At 37.8% G+C, this 27,061-nt stretch overlaps 1 protein-coding gene across 1 annotated transcript in view; it reads left to right on the top strand.

Moving 5' to 3' along the window:
* LOC150081574 (primary cilium assembly protein FAM149B1-like) overlaps positions 1 to 27,061 on the top strand; it is a 168,715-nt gene that overhangs the window by 118,763 nt on the left and 22,891 nt on the right. Inside the window, exons 12-13 of the mRNA XM_090379417.1 lie at positions 2,114 to 2,272; positions 11,566 to 11,697. Of these exons, the coding sequence (XP_090235543.1) occupies positions 2,114 to 2,272; positions 11,566 to 11,697 (291 nt within the window). The remainder of the gene's footprint in view (positions 1 to 2,113; positions 2,273 to 11,565; positions 11,698 to 27,061) is intronic.

The raw sequence follows: 27,061 nt of genomic DNA, 5'->3' as shown, positions 1-27,061 counted from the left end.
GAACAGCCATGAAAAACAAGAAGCCTGGAAAGTTAAGCAAAGATGTTGTTCTCATTCAGGACAATGCTACGCCACACAATGCACGCACAACACGACATTTGTTCAAAAGTTTTAAATGGGAGGTATGGCAACATCCGCTGTACAGTCCCGATCTTTCACCTTGTGACTATCACATCTTCAGTAAGCTGAAAGAACATCTAGAGGGACAACGATTTGCAAACAGCAGTTTGATGATGGCTGAATGACCAAGGAGTGGATTTCTATTATCAGGAAATCAAATGTTTAGTCACACGTTCCGAGAAGTGTTTACATCAACTCGGTGACTGTGTGGAAGTAGTGCAAGGTATGTGCTTTCTATCGCATAATGTTACATACCTCAATAAATGTTTCTTGGGCTACAATGGTCAAGTGTAACTTATTTTGAATTTTGATTTGCGTCCCTCTTTTTCTATATCCATAACAAACTGTTTCATTAGTCCCATTTTTATATGTAGTGGATAGAAAAGCACTTTAATCCCTTAAAGTGGCTCATTGATGACACTTGCTTTTAGATGAATTCAGTGAATCAGCTTTAGTCCTGCAATCCCATTCAAATAAGTAAGCAGTGTTAGCTTAACTAAGCTGTCATCCAAGAAATTTGGGTAGTAGTAGTAGTAGTAGTAGTAGAGCCACATGATGCAAGAAAGCAAGTGTAGGAGCTTATGCAGCATCAGCCAAAAAAAAAAAAAAAAAAAAAAAAAATCATCACACCATTCCCTCCAAATGCCTGTCCAGTTCCTCCTTAAATTTATTTAACCTATCAACTTCCACAACGACAGATGGAAGTTTGTTCCAGCAATTAACCACCCGCTGGCTAAAGGCAAATTTCCGCACATCTATTCTACATCTGTCCTTTCTTAATTCGAACTTATGTCCCCGTAGGTTCGTAATCTGAACAAGTGGAAGGATCCCATCAGAATTCAGCGTGCTCAACCCATTCAAGGCCTTATAGACCTCAATCAGATCACCGCGCAGGTGCCTAGTCTCCAGCCACTGCAATTTGCAGAACTTAAGCCTCTCTTGGTAAGAGAATCCCTTCATTCCCCTCACCAATCGTGTTGCTCTTCTCTGTACACGCTCAAGCAAATCTACATCCTTCCTAAAATGAGGCCTCCAGACCTGTACGCAGTACTCAAGGCGTGGCCTGACCATTGCCTTATACAGAGGGACAATCACCTCCTTTTCCCTGCTAGCAAAATTCCTATATATCATTGACAAAACCCCATGACCTGCCCTAGCAGCCTGTCTGCATTGCTCAGAAAACTTCATATCTGACTGCACAATTACTCCCAGGTCTTTTTCATTTTCTACCACCTTAAGTGTAGTACCACACAGTTGGTACGTTTCTCTGGGTAGCCTTAAATCACCATGAATTGACAATCACAGTATTTTACCATTTCTAATAAGGATTCCCCTTGTAAGTTCCCTTTAAGTGTATGGAGTAAACATCCAAAATTGAGGCTAATATGTTCCCATTGTGTTAGCAGAACTCCTTTTAAATTTGACATTGAGCCTTAAATGAAGATTTTTCATTCTGATCAATCATATGTAACACCTGGTGCACTGATTAAACCATTTACTTCAGTAGAGAACAGAACAGATCCCTCCTCTGGAATAGAAGGAATGAATTCTTTTTTATCTGTACCTAATAAATTAAGTGCCAGGTGCAATGGATTCTTTTCATTAAGCTGGAGCCAAAGAGCTGTGCTGAATTCAATAGATCTTAGCCATACCGGATCATTCAGCTCAGCTTGTTTAAACTTTTGTCTTTCTGACGTGGATTCAACTTCACCAGTAATTTTGAATTTGAAATTATGCTTACTTGGGGAAGAATCAGAATCTAATATTATTATTTCATTTGATTCCTTGTGTTCTGTGCAGAGTTGATTTTATATCTGATTCAGGGGAGCCTAAATCAGATATAAAATCAACTCTGAATGCAGTTTTTTCTTCATTTAATTGTCTCAGAAGCATATAATTAATATTAAACATTAAATGTCATTGAATTAAAAGTTGATCTTGATCCTGTTGTCCAATATAGTATCTAATAATACAGATTTTTCTCATCTTTAAGGACGATGGCCCATCACTTCCTGATATTTTGTGTGGCACGAAACTGTCCTCTGAAACACACCCACAATCTCCTGTTGAAAATAAGTTAGAATTCAAGTATAGACGACCTTCTTTCTTACCTCCTATTAGTACTATAGATGTGCACTCAACAAATAAACAGGTTGGCAATATTTGTTATTGTTTCATTAAGGATTACTTATAAGAAACCAGTGATTAGGACTCTGATTTCTTTTTATAAATTAAAATTTTATTATAATTGACTATGCCAGTCATATATGGTGTAACTGTAATAAATATATAATTAAAGAACTGTAAGTAATCTGAAAATGTGTAATTAAACATGAATGCTTTTCTTTAGTTATACTTCTGAATGATCTATTATCTTTGTAGGCTGTTTCCATCAAGAGATACAGAAAACTACACATACACCAATAATAGAATAAACCATGTTATGGAATCTCTTTAAGTTCCTTGATCACATATACAACAACGAACAAAATGAAAGTTAATAAAATTCTTCCATGATTTATACATATTCCAGCCTCATATTGTCATACTTCCTGTGAGCAGAACATCTCTGTGGTTGGAGCCAGTCACATTTAACCTTGAGTCTTATGTTTATAAATTGTTATAATACCCAAAATGTCTAATCTTTTAAAGTTCGTTACTAAATGAACTGACCAAAATTTCATCTATTGCCCCTTCTAGTGTTCCCTTCTATTGTCTCTGTTATACTTTTTAATAAACATTGCTTATTTCTTTGATTTTTATATTTATGAAATCCCGATCATTTGCAGTAATCTTAAAATTGTTGTGATGGAACAGTTTGTGACTATTCATGTTCAGCTGTATCTGAGATCTTGTTTTTTTCCCTTTCTTCACATGTTTGTGATGTTCTTTAATCCTGGTTAAGATTACAATTTTGTCCTGTTTTCTACCCCACATGAGTAACATCCAACAACAATTGGGTATGCATTTATAAATTCCATGTCTTCTGTTCATTTTTGTTATGTGCACTTTAAAATAATTGCTTATTATATTAGTGGGTTTGAAAGTTACCACTATACTGTATTCTTTTGCAAATTCTTTTTCACATCTGCCCCTTCAATATATGGTAATATTTTGGATTTATTAAAATTATTATTTTTCTTGTTGTGCAATCAATCAAATATAGGACAAAAAAAATGACACATTACGAACAGACAAAGGAAGAACTTCAGGAAATTCAAAATGTCACCACATAATAAGCGGATAGGTGAAAAAACATTTTAAACCATTAATAGAGATGGACAATTATTTTAGAGCCAATAGAATTGAAGAGAAGACAAGGAATTAATAAAAGCACAAGTGGCTGTGGGAAGTTGCACATAGGGAAAACAGAATAACTTGTAATAACTAAAATCAAAGAACCTCTCAAGTGTGTAGAGAATAAACAAGATCTCAGAAATAGCTGAAAGCTGTATTTGTGCACATGTTCCTTCTTGTGGTATAACCCATTAGCCAGGAATCAGCTGTGTATAGCTACCGAATTATTAAAAATGGGCTGCCAGTATTAGACTAAGCCAAAAGTTAGATAAATTATATGCCAGAACCTTATCACTATGGTAGAACAAAGCAATTGAAACTTATATTGGCCAAGGCAGTGCTTGTTGAAATAACCAGTGCCTGTTGAAAAAACTGAAATATTCATCAAGATAGGTACCATCAATATTAAAAGCTTAAACAGCAACAAAGTGAATCTTCCTTGATGTTTAAGCAAGGAAAATTCTCTATCACAGAAACCATGGGGATGAATACAGGTAAGCTGCATTTAAACAACAATTATAAATTAATTTATTTTGGAAATAAAATACAATGCAAGGAAGAGGTACCAATATCATTTAGAATTTGTTTAGAAGAATGTTTTATTGAGAAGTACCATCCAGCAGAGTTATGTGAAAAAAATTAAAGATGGAAAGTTGGGTGATAAAATTTGTCTGTGGGTATGACATTGTTTTTAAAGGCTCAAAAAAAGATGAAATAAAAGAGTATTGGTAAAGGGGTGCAAGGAAGCAAAGCTTAGCACTAACCAAAAAAAGTTGCTTCTAATAATTTATCCAAACCTTTAAATTTATAACTATCTACCTACCTACTATTGAATAAAATTGAGACTCTAGTTGCAATTTTATTCCAGCAGCAGCAGTCTGTGGCTGAATACAAATATCCACACGAGTTCTGCAATCATCCTTTTTGATTTAAATTTGCATCCTTTTATGTTTATATCCTCTTTTGTGCATCATCATCTGATGACTAAAGATGCAATCAGCATTTAGTTTACCTAATTTTTTTATACTTAAACACTTCAGTTAGCTCACCATGGAGATGTCTAGTTTCCAGATTCTGCAGTTTACAGAAAAACCAGTTATTCTTTTTTAAGAATACCCTTTTTGTAATACAACTATTATTGTCTTCACTCTGTTCCCTTTCATGCCATATTCAGTATTCTGTGCTTCCTAAAATAGTTTTCCAAATCTTAATATGCAGTATTCTAGATGTGGACTAACCATTGCTTTTTACAATGAAATAATTACTTCCTTGTTCCTCCTGGCAAAATTCCTCTATATCATTAACAGAACCCTGTTAGTTGTTTTAGCAGCCTGTCCATACTATTCAGAGAACTTCATATTGGACTGTACAATTATCCTTAGTTCCCCCTCCCCCCAACTCCACCTTGAGTGTGGAACCACCCAATTGGTATGCTATACTGGGAATACTGCTACCCATTTTCAGTACCTGCTTATGGCATGCAGTACCATATGCAATACCTTGCATTTATCAATGTTAAACCTCAGCTGACACTTCTGAGCCTAATTTTTCTAGATTTTGTTGCAGTAGTATGTTGCAGTGCCTTGATTCCTGTCATTAATCAGCTTGCCAATCTTTGCATCATCTGCAGATTTAGACATTGAGCTTGATATACTTTCATCATTATAATTAATAAATATTGAAAATGGTAAGGGATTCAGCACTTAACCCTGAGGGACTCTAATAATAACACTAGTCCTCGAAAAGTAGCGACTAATTATAAATACTGTCTCCTACCATCCCTTTATCCATATTAGTAATTTATCCCTAATGCTACATCACTCCAGTTTATACATGTTTATGTGCAGGTTTCACTGAAATCTAAGTATGTGATGTCTCTTTTATTGTTGGCATCCAGGTTCTTTGCAACAGTTTCATTGTAGCTAATCAGAATGAGAATGCAATTGCCAAATAACTGCATTATTTTACCTGGTACAGTAGTTATTAAACTTGCGGATCTGCAGTTACTCACTTCACCCTTTTAACTGCCCTTTTGAATGGATGAGATGGTTGCACATCTGAAATATGTAGAGCTTCTCCCTGAGTCCAAGGATGCTCTCAGTACTATACCTAAAATCTTCATTACCACTTTTATTTCTTCTTTTAATATAATTAAATAGATTTTATGAGCTCCAGGTTCCTTGTTCACTTTTAACTGCAACGATTTCTCTTCCATCTTATTCCCTTTTGGTTACCATAAAATTATTTAACCCAAATAAGTATTAGATTTAATTTTGGTATTCCCTTCTGTATAAACTTCTTCATATGTGATTATAGATGCAAAAATTTTTTTTTTGCTATTTTTCTTTGAACTCTTAATCAAAAGTTTCTCACCAAGTCCCTGTGTAATTTTATTACAGTCTAATTAGGTGCATTCACATATGTTCAAAGTACTTCTTGTCTTTATGATTGTCCATCCATCCACTTCCATTAATATGCAAGTGGATGAATGGATAGTTGGTTAGGTGCACACATATAGCACATTGCAGCACTTGATTGTATATGGTGGCTGTGCATTTCAGAACTTCATAGCAAGTCAGTTTTGGAATAATTTTGAAGGTTTTTTTTTTTTTTTAAATTTAATATACAAAACTGTAGTTAACATATAGTTTGAATCAATATAGTCATGTAGGTTATTTTTGTGTTTAGTTAAGTATTTATAAAGCTACAGCTTAATATTCAGAAGGCCCTTGTTATCAATATTTTGGTGGGAATTTCATAACTTCCATTTGGTAGCTTAAATTTAACTTTACTGGTGATTAGGGGTTTGTTAACAGTTTAATTTCTGTAATAGTTTGTTAATTTAAATCCTGTAATGTGTTGTAGGTTTAAATTTTCTAAAGTATTCAAAAAGCTACAGCTTAATATTCAGATAGCTCTTGTTATCGATATTGTGGCATTACGAGAAGCAAAACTGAATCCGCCTCTGTCTATCGATATTGCTTTTCTTTTTCTCTCTGAATCTGTAGTGTCTTCACCAGGACACTTCCTCTTCACACCTTTTAAGTATTCTACTCATTTTTGGGAATAAAGCACAATTACAAAATGAGGAGCCATGCTCAATACACATAAACAAAGCTGTGCAGGTGTAGCAACTGAATAAACAACACCATAAAGGGATTTTGATTTGGTAGTTGTTGGCACATCGGCTTCTGTGGCCATATTGCACCTCCCAAGGTTTTTGCAGTACTTTGATCCAAGCCCGAGGCGGGAATCGAACCTGCGACCTTTGGGTTGCCGGGCAGGTACTTTACCCACTCGGCTAGCCCGGTCGGCTCCATAAAGGGAGAGACACTTAACATCTCACTAGCTCACATTTTACTAAAGCACATTTCTGGAGATCACTACCATAAAACAATAAAAACAATTTCCAGTTGTGTTTCTGCTAGTGGAATCTGTTATAAATTGGTAGTAAACTTGATCTAATTGCATTTGCGATACTACCGATAACTGGAATTGTGTAGGTTTTTACGTTATTAGGGCGAAATGTTGTTGTTATTTGGATTTTTGGAGCATTAGCAACTAAGGCCATATTGCTCCGGGGATATGCGGTGGTCATTCCCTGACCTTTCCAAATCCTCCGTATTTGGTGGTTATGGGCTCAAACTCCGGTCTAATCAAGAAGCGTGTGCTATGCACTGCTGTTCCTGGCTACGGAGGCACCAGGGTGAAATGTGTTTCCACTTCACTGATATAAAAAACATAAATACTGTACATTTTCAGAATCTTCTCTTCATTCCTATCATGTTGTGTTCAGTTGGGGTGATTCCACGTTCGACTGCCATTTCTTGTAAACACATAGGCGAATCGAATCGTGCATAAGCGAATTCAGTTCATGTTATATACGATATCGTTCCCCTATTTATAGCTGACTGGGCTAGCTAGGTGGGTAAAGTGCCTGCCTGGCAACCCAAAGGTCGCGGGTTCAAATCCCGCCTCGGGCTTGGATCACAGTATAATGCAGCAAAAACCTTGGGAGGTGCATTATGGCCACAGAAGCCGATGCACCAACAACTAAAAAAAAAAAAAAAAAAAACTAACAAAACCCCTATTTATAAATCGTGTATGATCAAATTAGTGTAGTGTAAACACGTGTTATACAAGGACTGATTGTACTGTGTTCAAGTATGGAGACCTCATCTGAAAAAAAGACAATGAGCTTCTTGAAAAGATCCAAAGATAGGCAACTTGCCCAGTGAGATTGGTAAAAGGGCAACTACGTGAGGCACCCCCATAGCCAGGTGGGAAGGAGCAGCAGTGCGTAGCAAATGCTTCTTGATTAGACCAGGGTTCGAGCCCGTCACCACCAAATACAGAGGATGCGGAAAGGTTAAGGGAATGACCACCGCATATTCCCGGAGCAATATGGCCTTAGTTGCTGATGTTCCTAAAAACCAAATAACAAGCAAGCAAGCAACCATGTGAGGAAAGATTGCATATTTGTGGGCTAGAGAGCTTAGCAGCCAGGCATCTCAAAAGGCAGGCACCCGATTATAGAGAATTCCAGAACTTGGGGCATGAATTAAGATTATAGGGAAAGAGGTTTAGACTAGATTGTAGGAAATTTTCTTTTAGCCAGCAAGTCGTCGATTGCTGGAATGGGTTGCCTTCACAGGTAGTTGAGGCTGGTAGTTTGAATAAATTCAAAGGTCAACTGGATTACCTATGTGAGGAGGGAAGCAAATAATTTGTATTTTCTTATCTACTCTTCCCCCCCCCCTGCCTTGCAGTGTATGGCTTTTACTATTACTCATATATTCTAGCATATAATTTTTGTTCTGTTTTTTTGCCTTTGAAATTTGTGCATAATCATATATTTGCTGTGTTAGTTGTCTTTTGCATCTCCTGGTGGTATATTACAGCAAAATCTACATGGAGAATCACTGTCTGCTTTTTTTCTTTCGATTATTTCTTTTATTTATTTATTTTTTAAATTTACATTATGACATTTAATTACTCTGTAAAGAAAGTTTAAAGTGTATGCAGTATTCGCTTATTTAGAAAATCACAAAACTAAAATCTGTTTTGTGATTTTCTAAATTGCCTCCTGTTTCAATACTGTGAAATAATCAATTCTTTGTTCTTACAAAAAGTTCCTCTATATCATTTCTAGTACCACATGAGCATAGGTGATGACATGCTTTTATTGATGCTTATATGTATATATGGAAGGCTTTCATTATATAATTAAACCATTCCTTGTTGCCTATTTAGTGCTATACTGAAAATTGGTTTCTCTAAACAATGCTTCAATATAGAAATGCTTTTGCTATAGGAAATTGACAATCTTGACATGTACTTTTTGAGAATTCAAAGAAGTAAACCTGAAAATGTAATTTCAACGAATTTCATTAACTGTTTTCATCTGTAACAGTGTATATTTGTGTAAATATATTGGTATTAATTCATATCTTTCTAACTTTAACCCTATGTTAACTTAAAATCTGACAGATGCCACTTTTTAAAATTTGTAAGTGAAATAAAATGTTCCTGTGTACCTCCAACCAATATTCTCTTAACCAATTATTACAGTATTTTCTGTTTTCATATCACTATACTGTGAATTATGAGAAATTAAGTTTTTGTTTGGCATTTAACAGATCCCAGGCAATTAACAGCATCTGTCTTTTTTGTGGGCAGTTTCCTTTCCAGTATGGCATCTGTAAGATGCTAGCAAGAGCCAAGAGCTGTCTAATCTTGCTGCAGAGTTTTGATTTCTTTGACTAAATGTGAACAGCTGGCAAAAATACAGACATACAGTTTGCATCTAGCAGATGCCATGTGAGCTTCTGTATTCCCAAGTATTCACTATTCCCAAGTTATGTGACAGTAGTAGTAGTACATACTACATTATAAAATTATGTTGGGTATTACGTTTAGATAGTTACATTATCAAATAATGTTTTTATTGGTATAAATTTATAGTTTACAACTTAATATGAATGCTTTTAATTATGCTCCTATGGTATTACATAAAAAACATATTAAAGAGCATTTATATCAGCTTTCTGTCAATACAATGAACATTAAACAATAGCAGCAGAATTCCCTCTTACTTCAGCACTCGTTTTTGAGCAAATTTCTAAGGTGAAATAAGAAACAGTTTCAACTACTTTATCAGAAAAACTCAAATAGTAATTGAAATACTAATTTGAACCAAAATGTAACTAAAACCAATAATATTTTATGTAATTAAAAAAAAGTTCACTTACTGCCACAGAACCTTCTCCCTGCCAATGTTCCAGTTACACAGCTTTGAACTGCATACTAAAAAGCAGAGTATATTTTTTTTATTGAACCAGTTTTTAACTCTAACTGAACTAAGATACTGTATTGTTGTTTAATAAAGTTTTATCCTGGTGGAAAGAGGAATGGCACAGGTAACTACAGTGCCTCCGTAGCCAGGTGGGAAGGAGCAGCAGTGCGTAGCACACGCGTCTTGATTAGACCGGGGTTCGAGCCCGTCACTACCAAATACGGAGAATGCAGAAAGGTCAGGGAATGACCACCACATATCCCGGAGCAATATGGCCTTAGTTGCTAATGCTCCTAAAAACCAAATAACAAACAAACATAACAACAGGTAACTACAAAAACTAGTTGATATAAAAAAATAAACAGTAATTGCTTATGGTAATTGGACTAATAAGTACTTAAATAGCAAAAATCAGTCAGTGCAATAATATTCATTTTTATTAGACAGTCAAGTAACTAATTTCAAGAACATCTGCATTAATGTTCCATCTCGTGTGTAATAATTTCGGTCCAGTGTCAAAGATTTTAAGTGGATTAAAATTGCATGCCTCTTGAGTGTTGTATTATGAAACAAGTGTTTATGGACTTTTATAGTAAATGATTTCAATTTTCTAATATTGAAATATATAATGGATTTGGATTTTGTACAGCTTTAACAGATTTATTATTATTATTCATATATAATGCCCTAACATGGATATAAATGGCAACTCCACTCTTATGGCATTTTGCACTCTTGTTTTGTACTCTTTGTACATTTTTTTTTTTTTTTTTTTTTTATGAATTTTATTGCTATTTTATAACATAAGATTCCATTAGCTACAGCTGTTCTGGGTTGATCGTATATTACTCAATCAAACTGAAATGTAAAATAAATTTTAATCTCTCTCCCTCTCCATTCTTTTTTGTAAAAACCATTTTTTGTGCAATATCATATTCCCCCCATATCTTTTTTTTTTTTTCTTCACTCCCTCTCATTTCGTCTTTCTTGGTTGCCCTCATATCCATTGTCTTTTACCTGCATTGCCATAATTCCTTTTACTCCACCCTTTGTTAGCCACCTTGTAACTTATCCAAACCATTTCAGTCTGCACCCTTGTAACTTCTCTACAGCTGGAGCCACCTATTCATATGCTATTTTTTTTTAAACACAAACCATTCACCTCAACATTTACTTCCCAGTTGCATGTAATTTTTTATATTTTGATCTTAATCTGTACATAAACAGGTATAACTGAAGTATTTATAAAATTAGTTTCAGCATTAAGTTTTATAAAATCAGTCTAGTGCTTTAAAACTTTTTTATTTTTTTTTTTTTTTTTCATGGGGAGGAATTGTACACTTTCACATGAGCCTTGACTAATTACAATTGCAACTAAAGACTTTTACAAATTCCTACATTTTATGGCAAGAATCTGCTCAGATCTTTATAAATGAATGATATGTACTGAAGCCACTGCACTCTCATAGCTCTTATATGATTTTATCCACATTTGCAATCCAATAAAATTATATTATAGTATTACTTGTGTTAACATGTTAATACCCCATTTTTGGAAATATAAAAGGTAATTGAGTTTCATTATAATTTTGAAATAAAAATTGTAGAATTTCACAGCAATAATTACCTAGTAAAGCAAGTGTTCAATGATATAATATTAAAGGCAGACGTTCTGAATATTAAATATCTGTGCAGTTTTTTAAATAATATACTAAGCATTTTATGTTATTATTCATATTATGTCAGTTGCTTTTTATTGTGTATTATATATGTTGATCCTACAGTTGAATAAAATCTTTTGTTATGAGAAAATGTTTTTAGATGGTTTCAAACACTTCTTTTACTTTTATTAGATCAAAAGGTCTCCTAATTTATATTCACGAAGTGGTAGTAGTGGTGGTATTCCAGATAAGATTCAAAAACAGGCATATGGAAGGCTTGTTAGCATAAATAGCTCTAGGCCAAATACTAGCAAAAGTTCGCGGGTGAGTATAAAGATTATGGCTATGATGTGAATTTTGAATTTTTTAAATTTTAATATAATAGTTTTTTCCATTCACTGCTTTTCTGGTTTTGTGCAGAAATTGTGACTTTCATCAATTACAAGTTAAGAATTTTCCACCTTAAAAAAGGAGAACATAATTTTGATTGATTAGCAGAGGCATATGATGCAAGAAAGCAAGCTTACAGAGCATCAGCAAAAAAAAAAATAAAAAATAAAAAACTTCCCATTTCACCCTCCCATTTGCTCCAAAAGTATATCCACTTATTCCTGGAGTTTATTTAAGCTGTCAACTTCCACAACGTTAGATGGAAGTTTGTTCCAGCAATCAACTACCCACTGGATAAAGACAAATTCTGCACATCTATTCTACAACTGTCTTTCCTAAATTTGAGTTTATGACCCCCTCAGGTTTGTAATCTCAGCCAGAGGAAGAATCCCATCAGCATTGAGCCTGCACAAATCATTCAAGGCCTTATACATCTCATTCAGATAACCTTGCAAGTGCCTAATCTCCAAACACTGCAGTTTGCAGAACTTAAGCCTTTCTTGGTAAGATCATCCCACACCAATTGTTACCCTCACCAGTCTTATTGTCCTTCCCTCTACTTGCTCAAGTAACTCTACATCCTTCCTAAAATGAGGTCTCCAGACCAGTATGCATTGCCTTATACAAGGGGATAATCAACTTCTTATCCCTGGTAGCAAAATGACTGTATATCATTGACAAGACCGCATGACCTGCTCTGGCAGCCTATTTGCACTGCTCAAAAAATTTCATACTGACTGCACAATTACCCCCAGGTCTTTTTCATTCTCCACTACCCTGAGTGTAGTGCTACATCACCCTGGGGTTACTGCTACACATATGCAGTACTTTGCATTTGTCAATGTTAAACTTCAGTTGCCACTTCTCAGCCCATCCATCCAACTTTTGTAGATCCTGTTGCAGTAGCATACTGTTATTAACAACCCTGTCAAATTTTGTATCATCTGCAAACTTCAACATTAAGCCTGATATACCTTCATCAATATCATTGATAAATATAGAAAACAACAATGGGCTCCACACTGAACCCTGGAGACTCCACTAACAACATCAGTCCAAGAAGAGCAGTATCCATTGATATTTTTTATTTTTGTAGTTGTTGGCGCATCAGCTTCTGTGGCCATAGTGCACGTCCCAAGGTTTTTGCAGTACTTTGATCCAAGCCCGAGGCGGGATTCGAACCTGCAACCTTTGGGTTGTCAGGCAGGCACTTTACCCAGCTGGCTAGCCCATTCGGCCCAGTATCCATTGATTATCACTTTGTCTTCTCCCACTCACACCATCCTGGGCGCCTCCTTAGCCAGGTGGGAAGGAGCAGAAGTGCATAGCACACACTTCTTGATTAGACCGGGGTTCGAGCCCGTCACCCCCAAATACGGAGGATGCGGAAAGGTCAGGGAATGACCGCATATCCTGGAGCAATATGGCCTTAGTTGCTAATGCTCCTAAAAAAAATCAAACAACTCACACCATCCTTTTATCCATTGTAGCAACTTGCCCTCGATGCCGTACTGCTCCAGTTTGTACAGTAGTCTTCCATGTGCAATAGTATTAAACGTTTTCCTGAAATCTAAGTATATATCATAATTATTATTTTTTTTCATCCAGTTCTTTTGTGACCACATCGTAGTATCCAATCAAATACGTCAGACAAGACTTCCCCTTAACAAACACATGCTGTGTGTGAATTATTACTGAAGTCTTGTCTAGATGATCCTGCAGTGCTTCCTTAAAGGGGTGCTCTTAAAGGTAAGAGCACTCCTTTGTTCCCCTCAGAATTTCCCTTTTTCTTTTTTTTATATGTGAACCCCAAACACGAGAGGTATTAGAACCTATAGTACTTAGTACCGTGCTTGGGTTGGAGGTTGAGAAGACGGAAGAAGATATTTGTTGACATTGGACTTGAACTTCTGTAGATTGTAGTTTTAAGGAAATACGCATGAAGGAAGGTTGTTCCAGAAAACGGCAGTTGAATGAATAAATGAGGAAGATGAAAAGTTGGTTCTGTGGGTTTGAAGTTGGACAGTAAATGGATGTTGGCGGCACGTGTTCGGACTGTTTTGAAAGAGAGAGCGGGAATTGTAGAAGCCAATTCAGAAGAACAGTGCCCATGGAAGTATCTGTAAAAGAGGCATGCAGCAGAAACAGTGCGTCTGAGAAAGCGAGTGGAGAGACTCTGTTAGAGATAAGTCATTAATTAACTTAACTGCCCTCTTCTGAATGGGATCAAGAAGCCTGAGAGAGGTTTTAGGGGCACCACCCCAAATGTGGGAACAATATTCCATGGCAGGGCGGATTTGCGATTTATACAGAGTGAGCAGCTGTTTGGAAGAAAAGTAACGCCGAGAGCGAAAGAGAAAACCAAGTTTTTTAGATGCAGAGGAAGCAATATTTGTAATGTGCTTGTGCCAAGAGAGATTAGAAGTCAGGGTAATCCCCAAAAGAGATATATCCTTTTGCCTAGAAATTGGAGTGTCACTAAAGATAAGCATAGGAGCAGAAGAATCCTTTTTGCGAGATATAAGACAAGACTGAGTTTTAGAAGGGTTGAAATCAACTAAGTTGTCTTTGCCCCACTGGAGAATTACCTGAAGATCGGCATTTAAGGAATTGGTAGCAGATTTTCGAGAAGTTGAAGCTGATTGAGCAGGACAAGATTTCTCAAAACAGAAAGTTGAATGCAATGTGCTATCATCGGCAAAACTATGGATAGGATTTCCAGTCAATGCAAGAAGGTCATTGATATACAAGAGGAAAAGAGTGGGGGAAAGAACTGAACCTTGGGGGACACCGGCATTAGTGGAGAAGTTAGAAGACAGAGAGCCATCTACCATCACCCTCAGTGAGCGATCAGAGAGAAAACTGGATAACCAATTACTAAAAACAGTTGGCAAACCATAAGATGGAAGCTTATTTAGAAGACCTTTATGCCAAACACGATCAAAAGCCTTTGAGATGTCAAGAGCAACTACTTGTGTTTCACCGAACCTTTCCATTGAAGTAGTCCATAAGTGGGTAACATAAGCCAGGATATCACCAGTGGATCGACACTGACGGAATCCATACTGGTAATCGTTGATCAGACGGAAGGTTTCTAGGTAGTTTAAGAGTTGGCGGTTAATTGATTTCTCCATTACTTTAGAAAGAGTAGAAGTAATTGCAATGGGACAATAATTGGATGGGAGGGATTTTTCACCCTTTTTAGGAACTGGCTGGATATGAGCAAATTTCCAAGCAGAAGGAAAAACACCTTTGGAATAAGAAAGTGAAAAAAGGCGGCAAAGAATAGGAGTAAGTTCAGGAGCACAGATTTTGAGAACAAGTGGAGAAATACCATCAGGACCTGGAGCTTTCTTAGCATCAAGATTCATCAAAATCCTTCTGATATCCTTTTGACGAAAGACCACAGGAGGCATTGAATGGACTGTGTTGGGAATGGTGGGAGGTGTTTTACCAAGTTCATTAATACATGAGCTGGAAGAAAAATGGGATGCTAGCAGGTCAGCTTTATCCTTGGCTGAAGTGACAACAGAACCATCTGGTTTGGACAGAGGTGGAAGCAGAGATGGGCAAAAGTTGCGGCCAATAGCTTTGGCAAGAGATCAGAATGCTCGGCTACCATTAGGGCACGAAGCAAGTTTTCTACTCTTAGCCCGTTCAAACTCTAGTTTGGACTGATTAATAACTGCTTTACAATTGTTGCGAGCTTTGGTGTAGGCTGAAGAATTAGAAACAAGCCAATTACGATATGCAACATTCTTCTCTTGAATAGCCTTAGCACATTTATTGGAAAACCAAGGTTTAGATAAAGGACGAGATTTTAAAGTGGAGTGTGGGATAAAGGATTCCATTCCTGCGAGAATAATTTCACTGACACGATCTGAGCAAACGTTGACATCAGAAGTTTTGAAACAGTAATCCGACCAAGGAAAAGAAGTCTCGCAGATCATCCCATTTTGCATTCTTGTAATGCCAAACAACACGAGGTTGGGAATAGCCATGAGATAAAGGTTCCATTGGAGAAGAGACAATCACCAAGTTGTGATCTGAAGTGCCTAAAGGACCTCTCACTTCGACCGTGTACTTAGAAGGGTTGTTTGTGAGAAAAAGATCAAGCGTATTGGCTGTATGATTCGGATTGTCCAGTATTCTTGTAGGTAAATGAAAAATCTGTGCTAGGTCATTAGTAATTGCAAAAGCCTCAGCATCTCGACCTGCTGGGTCGATGTGACTAGAAAACGGAAGCCAGCTGGAGTTGTGAACATTAAAATCACCAAGGAAAATTACCTCACTGTTAGGAAAGTTGGACTGGAGAAAGTCAAGTTGCAATGAGAGGAAGTCAAAGAGCTCGAAGTGATTAGTGGAGTTGGGAGAACGGTAGAGACAACAGATGAATTTGACACAATGAGGTAGAGAGATTTTAAGCCAGAGAGGATCAAAGAGAGGAGATTCCAAATTGCCAAGTCTCTGACAGGGAATATCAGAATGGACATATGCACAAGTACCACCTTTGAGGCGAAAGGAATCATGCAGCGAATAATTTGGGCATCTGAGATGAGCAGTAGTTGAATCAACCGATAACTGAGATTCTGTCAGAAAAAGTACTTGTGGTTTGGCAGACTGCATGTGGAAATGGACATCGTTGAGATTAGAATTGAGACCATGTATATTTGTGAAATGAATTAGGAAGTCCTTGGGAGGTTTAGATCTTTTCACAGATAAGCTTGTTCTATTAGTTTGACAATTCATGGTGTATTCAATAGTAATAGAAAGTGGGTGGGATATGCTGTATGAAGTAATGAAATTTTTGGATATGGCGTACATGTGGTAAGAATATACCCAGATCCTTGACATAACGTGGCCTCGACAATGCTCCCCGCATACACACTACTCGGACTCCCTCCAGTCACTATCTGGCAGAGTAGAGGTAGCAAGATTATACACTAGCTGATCCAGAAGCCTCCTAGAGAGTTACCAATAGGTTCGGTCCGGTGTACTAACTAGCGGCTGGCCTGCGAAAACCGTTTTAGAGCTGTACCCTCGAAATGTAAGGAATATTGGATCTCGCCACGACGTTCATCATAACCTCAAAAGTCATTAATCATACTGCATGATGGAAGAGGTAGGGAAGGGTTGACCGGAACTTAGCTCTAGAGACTAAACATGGGTTCCACCACTTCAAGCCTCCAATAAGCAAAGTGGTGCTATTTCACTGGTTGATGAGAGTCATCTACCACCTAGTACTGCCTGGTAACATAGAGGGGCAGCGTTCCTCCATGTGGTGTGGGCGCCACACCTCGACCCCTGCTTACGTTGGTTCACACCTGGGTGGTCACCCACCATGTGCTTGTGCATGGAGGTTATACCCAGGATTACTAACAGTCCCACCATCGTGAAGGTGCAAGCAGAGGATTTGGCTGTCACAGACCGTGCGGACTTCGCCGAAATTGGGTCCACTTGACTTGAGTGTCACCCAAATATCAGTTCCATCAGCGTTTTAGACTCCCAGGTAGCAAGTACAGCTTGTCTGGCATATCTGAGAGAATGTCTGTGACAACCTCAAGGACCAAGGAACAGAAGTTAAATTAACAGGTCTGTAAATCACCCTTTGATCCCCATTTGTGAATTGGAGATATATTTGTGCATCTGCATTCTGTGGGGACCTCCCCTGAGTTAACAATGCTCTCATAATTATGGCTAATTGTTTACTTTCTTTGCCACCTCCTTTAATATAATTGGATAGATCCCATCACCCCAGGTGCCTTTCTTATGTTTAACTTCAACAATTTCTCCTCCACTTTGCTCTCTCTGGCCGACCGGGCTAGTCGGGTGGGTAAAGTGCCTGCCTAGCAACTCAAAGGTCGCGGGTTCGAATCCCGCCTTGGGCTTGGATCAAAGTACTGCAAAAACCTTGGGAGGTGCATTATGGCCACAGAAGCCGATGCGCCAACAACTACCAAATAAAAAAAAAACAAAAAAACTTTGCTCTCAGTTATTACAAAATCATTTAGCATTAGTAGAGGCATATGATGCAAGAAAGCAAGCTTATGCAGCATCAGCCAAAAAAAGAAAAAAAAAAACCCTCCCATTTCACCCCTCCATTCGTTCCAAATCCTGTCCAGCTCAGTCTTAAATTTATTTAGACTATTAACTTCCACAACAAAAGGTGGAAGTCTGTTCCACCAATCAACTACCCACTGGCTAATGGCAAATTTCCGTACGTCTATTCTACACCTGTCTTTCCTCAGTTTGAATCTTTGTCCCCTCAGGTTCTTAATCTGAGCAAGAGGAAGATTCCATCAGCATTCAGCTTGCTCAACCCATTCAAGGCCTTATACACATTGATGAGATCACCTCGCAGGTGCCTACGCTCCAGGTGTTGCAATTTGCAGAACTTAAGCCTTTCTTGGTAAGAGCACCCCCTTTGTTCCCCTCACCATTCTTGTTGCCCTTCTTTATACTCATTCTATCAACTCTATATCCTTCCTAAAATGAGGCCTCCAGACCTGTAGACAGTACTCTAGGTGTGGCCTGACCATTGCCTTGTATAACGGGATAATCACCTCCCTGTCCCTGCTAGAGGGGCTCCATGACCTGCCATGGCAGCCCCTCTGCACTGCTCAGCGAACTTCATATTTGACTGCACAGATACTCCCAGGTCTTTTTCACTTTTCACTTCCCTTAGTGTAGTGGAACGTACCACACAGTTGGTAAATATCTTTTTAGTTATTGCTACCCATATGCAGGACTTTGCATTTGTCAATGTTAAACTTCAGTTGCCACTTTTCAACCCATTTGCCCAACTTATCTAGATCCAGTTGGAGTAACATACTGTCTTTATTGTTGTTAACAACCCTGCCAACCTTTGTATAAGCTGCAAACTTGGACATTAAACCTGCTATACCTTCATCAATATCATTGATGAATATACAAAACAACAATGGGCCCAACACTTGAACCCTTGGGAACTCCACTAATAACATTTGTCCACGAAGAGCAGTGTCCATTGATTACCACTCTCTGTCATCTCCCACTCAACCATCCCTTTATCCATTGTACCAACTTACCCTTAATGCCATACCTCTCCAATTCATACAGGGAGCTAATGGCAGTCTTCCATTAGCTCCCTGTTAGGTTAATAAGCTTCTGTTCTCCACTACCCTACAGAATTTCTCATGTATGAATGTAGATGCAAAATACTCATTCAGATTGTCAGCTATATTGAACAGTATCATCAACAGTCAAATCATCGATATCAAATAGACCAATCTGATTCATCCCCTTCCTTCTACAGTTTATATAAGTGAAGAGGCCTTTCTGTTTTTCTTTGCCTCCTTTGCCAAAGATTTCTTGTAATCTGCCTTCACTTGCCTTAACCTCCTTTGTGACTTGATTACAGACTTATATCTGCCATAGGCTTCTGTGTTGTCTGATAATTTACATGCATCCCATGCAATTTTCTTCTCTGCCACAAGTCTCATTAGTTCATCTGACATCCATTTTGGCCTAAACTTTGGACAGTATTTCTTAGTTGGTATGAAAAGCCTAGTAGCTTCCAAGATTAATTCCTTGAATGCTTCCCATTTATAACTTGCTGTTGGTAACATCATCAGTTGGTCCCACTGTATAAAATTTAAAAAAAATCTCTGAAACCACTGTAGTCACCTTTATGAAAGCAAAAACCCTTCCCTTTACTCCTGATGGCAGTTACATCTTAAAAAAAAAAGTAAATCCCATGTCAGTACACTGCGATCACAACCCCCAGTGGTTCCTTTATCTGTAAATTCTTAATGCATGAATCACTGCTGGTTGGTTCTTGTGACCAATCCACAAGTTCCAGTCAATATCTGGGAAGTTAAAATCCTCCATTATAAGACATTCTGATTTACTGGCCCACTCTATTTCTCTGTGTAATTCTTCATTGTACTCATCAGATTCATTTGTCCTATAACACACGCCTACCCTCATTTTTGCTTTCCCAGTGCTTATTTCACACCAATCTGACTCAACATTGCACTGTCCACCAATGTCAACTGGATGCACTGCCTTAGATTTTATGTTTCTTAACTAACAGCATAACCTCTCCTCCCTTCCTATCCTGTCTGTCCTTTCTGTACACATTGTACTCCACAAATTCTAATTATACATTCCTTATATATCTGTATGATACCACATCTCTGATATCCCAACAATGTCCACCCTTGATGTTTTGACTAGCACTTCAAATTCATCAAATTTATTTACTATACTTCTAGCAATGGTGTACATGCAAGTATACATGTATTTGTTTTACTTCTAGTTACCCTAAGACAGTCAGTGTATTTACTTGTTTCATTATGATTCCCAACAGTTCCTGAAATTCCCAGCAACTTGTTTTTCAGGCTGCTGCTCATTCCAATAAAAACTTATATACTTATAAATCAGAATAAAGCTACTGATCTCTTATGTTGCTAATTCACAATTAGTGGTGTCTGAAATAAATTGTACAACTCATAGTAACTCACACTGAAATGCTATTGTTATTATTTTTTTTAGGAGCATTAGCAACAAAGGCCATATTGCTCCAGGATATGCGGTGGTCATTCTCTGACCTTTCCACATCCTCCGTATTTGGTGGTGATGGTCTTGAACCCCGGTCTAATCAAGAAGCGTGTGCAACCCACCACTGAAATGCATGCCAACTGCAAATCTCTAAACGACTTGACACCTTTTGTCCCAGATTTTAATTTAAAATTTGCGGACATGCAAATGCAATCAGGTTGAAATAATTCTGAATAGAGTGTTTAAAACTTTATCAAGCTTTCCATTTAGTTCATTCATAGAATAGAATGGCAAAATTTGGCAGCAAGTGCAAAGTGTGTCAGTTGTCTGACACCATCAGGGGTTTTCCACCAATCTCCGCATTGTGTACTCTGTTTGTGTAGCACAGAACACTGTGTATCAAATTTGGCAGCAGATGAGAAGTGACAGCATGGACTGCAAAACCATGTGGTTGTTTTTTTTTTTATTTTTTTTTGCTTGGCAAAATCAAAGTAATATAACTTTTAGCCAGAACAATGATCATATTTTGGATGAAACCAAATTATACAGAATTGTTTGACGAAGCACCTACACCGATAAGCCCAAAACATTATGATCAGTGAGTCGTTATGCAAATCGAAGCAACTGCAGGTGAACTATGGCGCATGCACAGGTCGGGACATGGTATAAAAAACACCTGAAACTTAGCTCCGTTAATCAGTGTTACTCTTGTTCTTCAGATGGGAAAGGCAGCGGACTTAAGCGAGTTTGACAAAGGCCAAATTGTAATGACCAGATGACTGGGTCAGAGCATATCCGAAACGGCACAGCTGATGGGATGCTCACGATCAGATGTGGTTAGTACCTACCAAAAGTTGGTCTGAGGAGGGAAAACCCATGAACAGCCAGCGAGGCATTGGACGACTACAGCTCATCGATGCTCGAGGTGAGCGAAGTCTCTCCCAGATGGTATGTGGCAACAGAAGGGCAACTGTGGCACAACTAGTCAGTAATTGGAATGATGGTGATAGGAGTAATGTGTCATAACACACACTACATCGAACCTTGCTGAAAATGGGGCTGCATAGCCGCAAGCTACTCAAAGTGGCCACAACCCCCCCGGCGACAGGGCCTACAATGGGCACGCGAGCATTGAAACTGGACCTTGAGTGATTGGAAGAAGATTGTCTGGTCCGATGAATCACGTTTCCTGTTGCACCATGTGGATGGCCGAGTACGCGTGCTTCGTTTACCTGGGAAAGTGATGGTGCCTGGATACACCGTGGGACAAATATAAGCTGGTGATGGCAGTGTCATGCTTTGGGTGATGTTCTGCTGGGATACCCTGGGTCCAGTCATCCATGTGCCAGGCACTCTGGTGTCTACCACCTACCTAAACAGCATTGCTGGCCAGATACACCTTTTCATGGCAAGTCTTCGCCTCTGGTGGCGCTGTCTTTCAGCAGGATAATGTGCCATGCCACACTGCCCGGATTGTTCAAGACTGGTTCGCAGAACATGAGGAAGACTTGCAGGTATTGTCCTGGCCTCCAAATTCCCCAGACATCAGTCCCATCAAGCATCTGTTGTTTGTGTTGGAACAGCATCTCCGATCTGCGGTGTCTCAACCATGGACCTTACATTAGTTAAAGGATCAGCTGGTTATGTGTTGGTACCAGATACCACAAGACACATTTGGAAATCTTGTAGCGTCCATGCCTTGTTGGCTACGAGCTGTTTTGGCTGCACGTGGAGGACCAACATCATATTAGGTAGGTGGTCATAATGTTTTGGTTCATTAGTGTATAATAGTACATATAAGTTGGACAACATTCCTGGAAGCTGAGGATTCATTTTTCAGTCCATGTCATTGACTTCCATTGTTCACCAAATTTTATGCATGCAGTTATAATTTTCTGTTACTAAGGTTTTAATCTCTGAAACAGTTTATCTTTGTGCACAAAATAATGCCCTTAATCCACAAGTGCTGCCATTGAGTATAAAATGTCAGTTTTAAAATTCTTGTAGTTTGGGCAGTTTTGAATATTTCCTAGATTTTTTTTTTTTTTTTAATGGCGAGTGCTTTTTTTTTATAAAATAAATTCATAGTTATACAATACAAGAATATTAGCATTAGTAGAGGCATATGATGCAATAAAGCAAGCTTATGCAGCATCAGCCAAAAAAAAACTGCTCCCATTTCACCCCTCCATTCGTTCAAAATACCTGTCCAGCTCAGCCTTAAATTTATTTAGGCTATCAACTTCCACAACAAAGGATGGAAGTCTGTTCCACCAACCAACTACCCGCTGGCTAAAGGCAAACTTCCACACATCTATCCTACATCTGTCTTTCCTCAATTTGAATTTATGCCAGCTCAGGTGATTATTCTGAGCAAGAGGAAAAATCCCATCACTATTGAGCATGCTCAAACCATTCAAGGCTTTATACACCTCAGTCAGATCACCTCACAGGTGCCTAGTCTTCAGACAGTGTAATTTGCAAAATTTAAGCCTTTCTTCGTAAGCGCAACCCTTTGTTTCATTCACTAATCTTGTTGCTCTTCTCTGTACTATATAACAATTAATAGTTAAGTTCTTTAAAAAAAATGACATTTTGTGGTAAACTTATATTAACTGTACTTTTAATTATATTAACAATACATTTAATATAACCTTTAACAAAAAACAAAGAGAATTAAACTTTGTTAGTAGAAAAGTTTAGTGTTTCACTCCTGAAAAAAAAAATCATATTTTGTGGTTTTTATACCTTCTTCACCCCTGCAAGAAGTCTCTATCACTGCAGGAAGTAGCAAGTATCACTGTCACAGATGATCCATTGCATTGTGCAAAGCATAGATAAGTCTCTTCAAAAATAATTCAGCAGTTGTAGGGAGTTTTTTTTTGGAGTGGCAAACACTATTAAACTTAAATGGATTTATTGTTACTAACCAGTTCATTAGAATTTCTTTGAAAGGTTTGTTTGTTATTTGGTTTTTAGGAGCATTAGCAACTAAGGCCATATTGCTCCGGGATATGCGGTGGTCATTCCCTGACCTTTCTGCATCCTCCGTATTTGGTGGTGACGGGCTCGAACCCCGGTCTAATCAAGAAGCGTGTGCTACGCACTGCTGCTCCTTCCCACCTGGCTACGGAGGCGCCTCTTTGAAAGGTCAGTACCATTTGAAAGATGAGTTTTCAAGACAAGCACACTTCATTTTATTTTTAATGGCACTGGAACTTACAGCTGAATGTCTGTGTTAGTGTGTGTGCTCATGGGCTAATTTGGATGTTATGCAGGCTGAAAAACTTGGAACAAGGAAAAATCCTGCTCCCTCTTTCTGAGATGAACTTAGATAGATTGAAGGGGATTTTAGAAATAAATTATTATTATTATTATTAGCTACATGGTGCAAGGACGCCTGAGGCTTATACCAACGAAAAACAAAATTCTGAGTTACCCTGAGAGGTGGGGGTGGGAACAAAGGTCAGAAGTAGAAGGAAATCACTAAGAAAGAGAAGGATGATGATATCCAGCTCAGGACCCTGGCTATGCCAAGCCCATACTCACCAGAACGAGCCCCTGGGGTTATTCTTCCAGTTGCTAACAAGAGTTGCACCGAGATCTCAAAAATGAGTGACAATCGATAATGTGTTGTGCCAACTGCACCACAGTGGTTCAAGATGAATAGCAGATCAGAAATTATTATTATTAATTTTTTTATATATGAAATAAATATATTTCATATATATCTTTTTACCTCAATTCAATTTCCAGCCCATGCCAAAGGTAACAGTTTAATTTTTTTTTTTTGTCCTATTGTCTGTTTAATAACGTAAGGAATTTTAGTCTAATAGAAATACCATTTAATGATCCATATAACTAAACTGTTCCTTCCCCATGAAGAATTGATTTCACTTGTGTCTCTATATTAATCTCATTATCCTACATTTCAGTGTGATATAGAAAAGCTATCCAGAGTGGTTTGTTTTGCCCTTTTTGGATTTATTACATCCTAGTCCGTTTATTTGTCCTCAAATCTTAAATCCAAATTAATGTTTAAGATTCCATATTGGTTTAATATTTTTGAGTTGAGGTTTTTTATTCCAGTTTATTTAAGTCAACATTGATACTAAGTGACTATCATTTTATGTTTTGTTTTGGTAAATAATTATGAGAAATTTTTTGTATATTTTATAGTTTCTTTTCTATTATTTATTTCTCTTATGCCACAATTTCCCCATTTAAAGATGGTGCACCCTAATAGATTGCACTATCTTTAAATTGATGTTCACAAAATTTATGATTAATTATATGTCCACTGTGCTCATGTGTCGTATTTCAAACAAAATTAGTTTTTTTTTCCCTTTCTAAATTGCTAACATGCAAACAGAAATTAGAAATTTTTGAAATTTTAATACATAATAAGAGAGAACACTAATTAATTTCAGGAAGTTTACCAACTCACTCCAATGAATCCTGTCATTAGGCTGGATTAAAATTGGTTTAAAAAATATATATCCATGCATATTTATAGCTAAAGGTTTGTTTACCTCCTTTGCTGCCTTCCTCAATATAATTGTATAGAACCCATCCACCTCACGTTCCTTTTTTTTTTTTTTTTTTTTTTTGTTTAGTGTAAACAGTTTCTTGTTCAGAGAACTTCATATTTGACTGCACAATTACCCCCAGGTCTTTTTGATTCTCCACCTCCCTGAGTGTGGTACCACATAGTTGGTACATTTCTCTTTGGTTACTACTACCCATATGCAGTAATTTGCATATGTCAATGTTAAACTTCAGGTGCCACTTCTCAGCCCATCTGCCTAACTTTTCTAGATCCAGTTGCAGTAGCATACTATCTTTACTATCATTAAAACCTTTGTATTGTCTGCAAACTTGGACATTAAGCCTGATATACCTTCATCCTTCGGTGCTGGGCACAAAACAATGTGCCCAGCACCGAACGCCGGGGAACTCTACTAATAACATAGAGCAGTGTCCATTTATTACCACTCTCTGCTGTCTCACACTCCACCATCCCTTTATCCATTGCAGCAACTTGCCCTTAATGCCATACCGCTTCAATTTGTACAGCAGTCTTCCATGTGCAACAGTATCAAAAGCTTTCCTGAAATCCAAGTAAAAAAAGTAAAGTGCAGCCATTATCAACCCACTGCAGGATGGAAGCTTCCTCAACAATTCATGTTGAGTCAAATGGACCATAATCTGCCACGCTGGTCCAATGCGGGTTGGCAGATCGACCGTATTCAGCAGTCAGGGGCTTGAACCCCGCTCTACTCAAAGAGCATGTGCTACTGCACTCCCGCTCAGTCGGCTACAGAGGCCTCTCGGATTCCTCCCTACGGAGGAATCCAAGTATATGATATCAAAATTATTTTTTGCATCCAGTTCCTTTGTGACCACATCGTAGTATCCAATCAAATTGGTCAGACAAGACTTCCCCTTAACAAACCCATGCTATGTGTCTGAACTATTACTGCAGTCTTGTCTAGGTGATCCTATTATCACTTCTTTAACCAGTGACTCCATCATTTTCCCTGGAACAGAAGTTAAACTAACAGGTCTATGATTACTTGTCACCCTTTGCATCTCCTTCGTGAATTCGGAATACATTTGCACATCTCCAGTCCATGAGGTCCTACCCTGACTCTAAGGATGCTCTCATAATTATGCCTAAGGGTTTGCTTACTTCCCTTGTTGCCTCCTTCAATATAACTGGATGGATTCCACTGCCTCAGGTGCCTTTTTTATGTTTAACTTCAACAATTTCTTCTCCACTTTGCTCTCAGTTATTACAAAATCACTTAGCTCCCGTTAGAGTTTGATAAACTTCTGTTATTCCTCCTTGAATAACTCCTCATGTGTGAATCTTGATGCAAAATACTCATTCAGTTTATCAGCTATTTGAGCAGTATCATCAGCAGTCGAACCATCTATGTTATGTGGACCAATCTGATTCATCCCCGTCCTTCTAGAGTTTACATAAGTAAAGAATTCTTTACTGTTTTTCTTTGCATCCTTTGTCAAAGATTTTTTGTAATCTCACTTCACCTGACTAACCTCCTTTGTGACTTGATTACAGACTAGTTTATATCTACCGTAGGCATCTGTGTTGCCTAATAATTTATATGCATCCCATGAATTTTTCTTCTCTGCCACAAGCCTCATTAATTCATCTGACATCCAATTAGGCCTTGAACAGTATTTCTTAGTTGGTATGAAAAGACTAGTAGCCTCCAAGATTAAGTCCCTGAAGGCTTCCCATTTAGAATTCACCTTTGGTAACATCATCAGTTGATCTCATTGTATAGAATTTAAAAACTGTGAGACCACTGTAGTCACCTTTACGAAAACAAAAACATCAGTACACTGTCACCTAGTGGTTTCTTTATCTGCAAATTCTTAATGCATGAATAATCACTGCTGATAATCAGATCAAGAGTATGTCTGAACTATTACTGCAGTCTTGTCTTGCAAACAGAGGGAGTAATGGTTTTTGATAAAAACCATTACTCCCTCTGTTTGCCCTTCAAACATGTTGCTGTATTAACAGTCCTCCAATAAATCCACAAAGTCTTATTAGCATGCGAGTGACCAACCCAGATGTTCCAGTCACAATATCTGGAAAGTTAAAATCCCCCATTACAAGACATTCTGATTTACTGGCCCACTCTATTTCTCTGCACAACTGTTTGTTGTACTCTTCAGAGTCATTATGTGTATAACACACTCCTACTCTAATTTTCCCTTTCCC

Source organism: Mastigoproctus giganteus, chromosome 8, assembly GCF_048544385.1.
Source record: "Mastigoproctus giganteus isolate SK-2022 chromosome 8, ASM4854438v1, whole genome shotgun sequence".
NCBI lineage: Eukaryota > Metazoa > Arthropoda > Arachnida > Uropygi > Thelyphonidae > Mastigoproctus > Mastigoproctus giganteus.
Note: the sequence above shows the minus strand (reverse complement) of the source record. Positions and strands in the feature narration are given on the sequence as shown.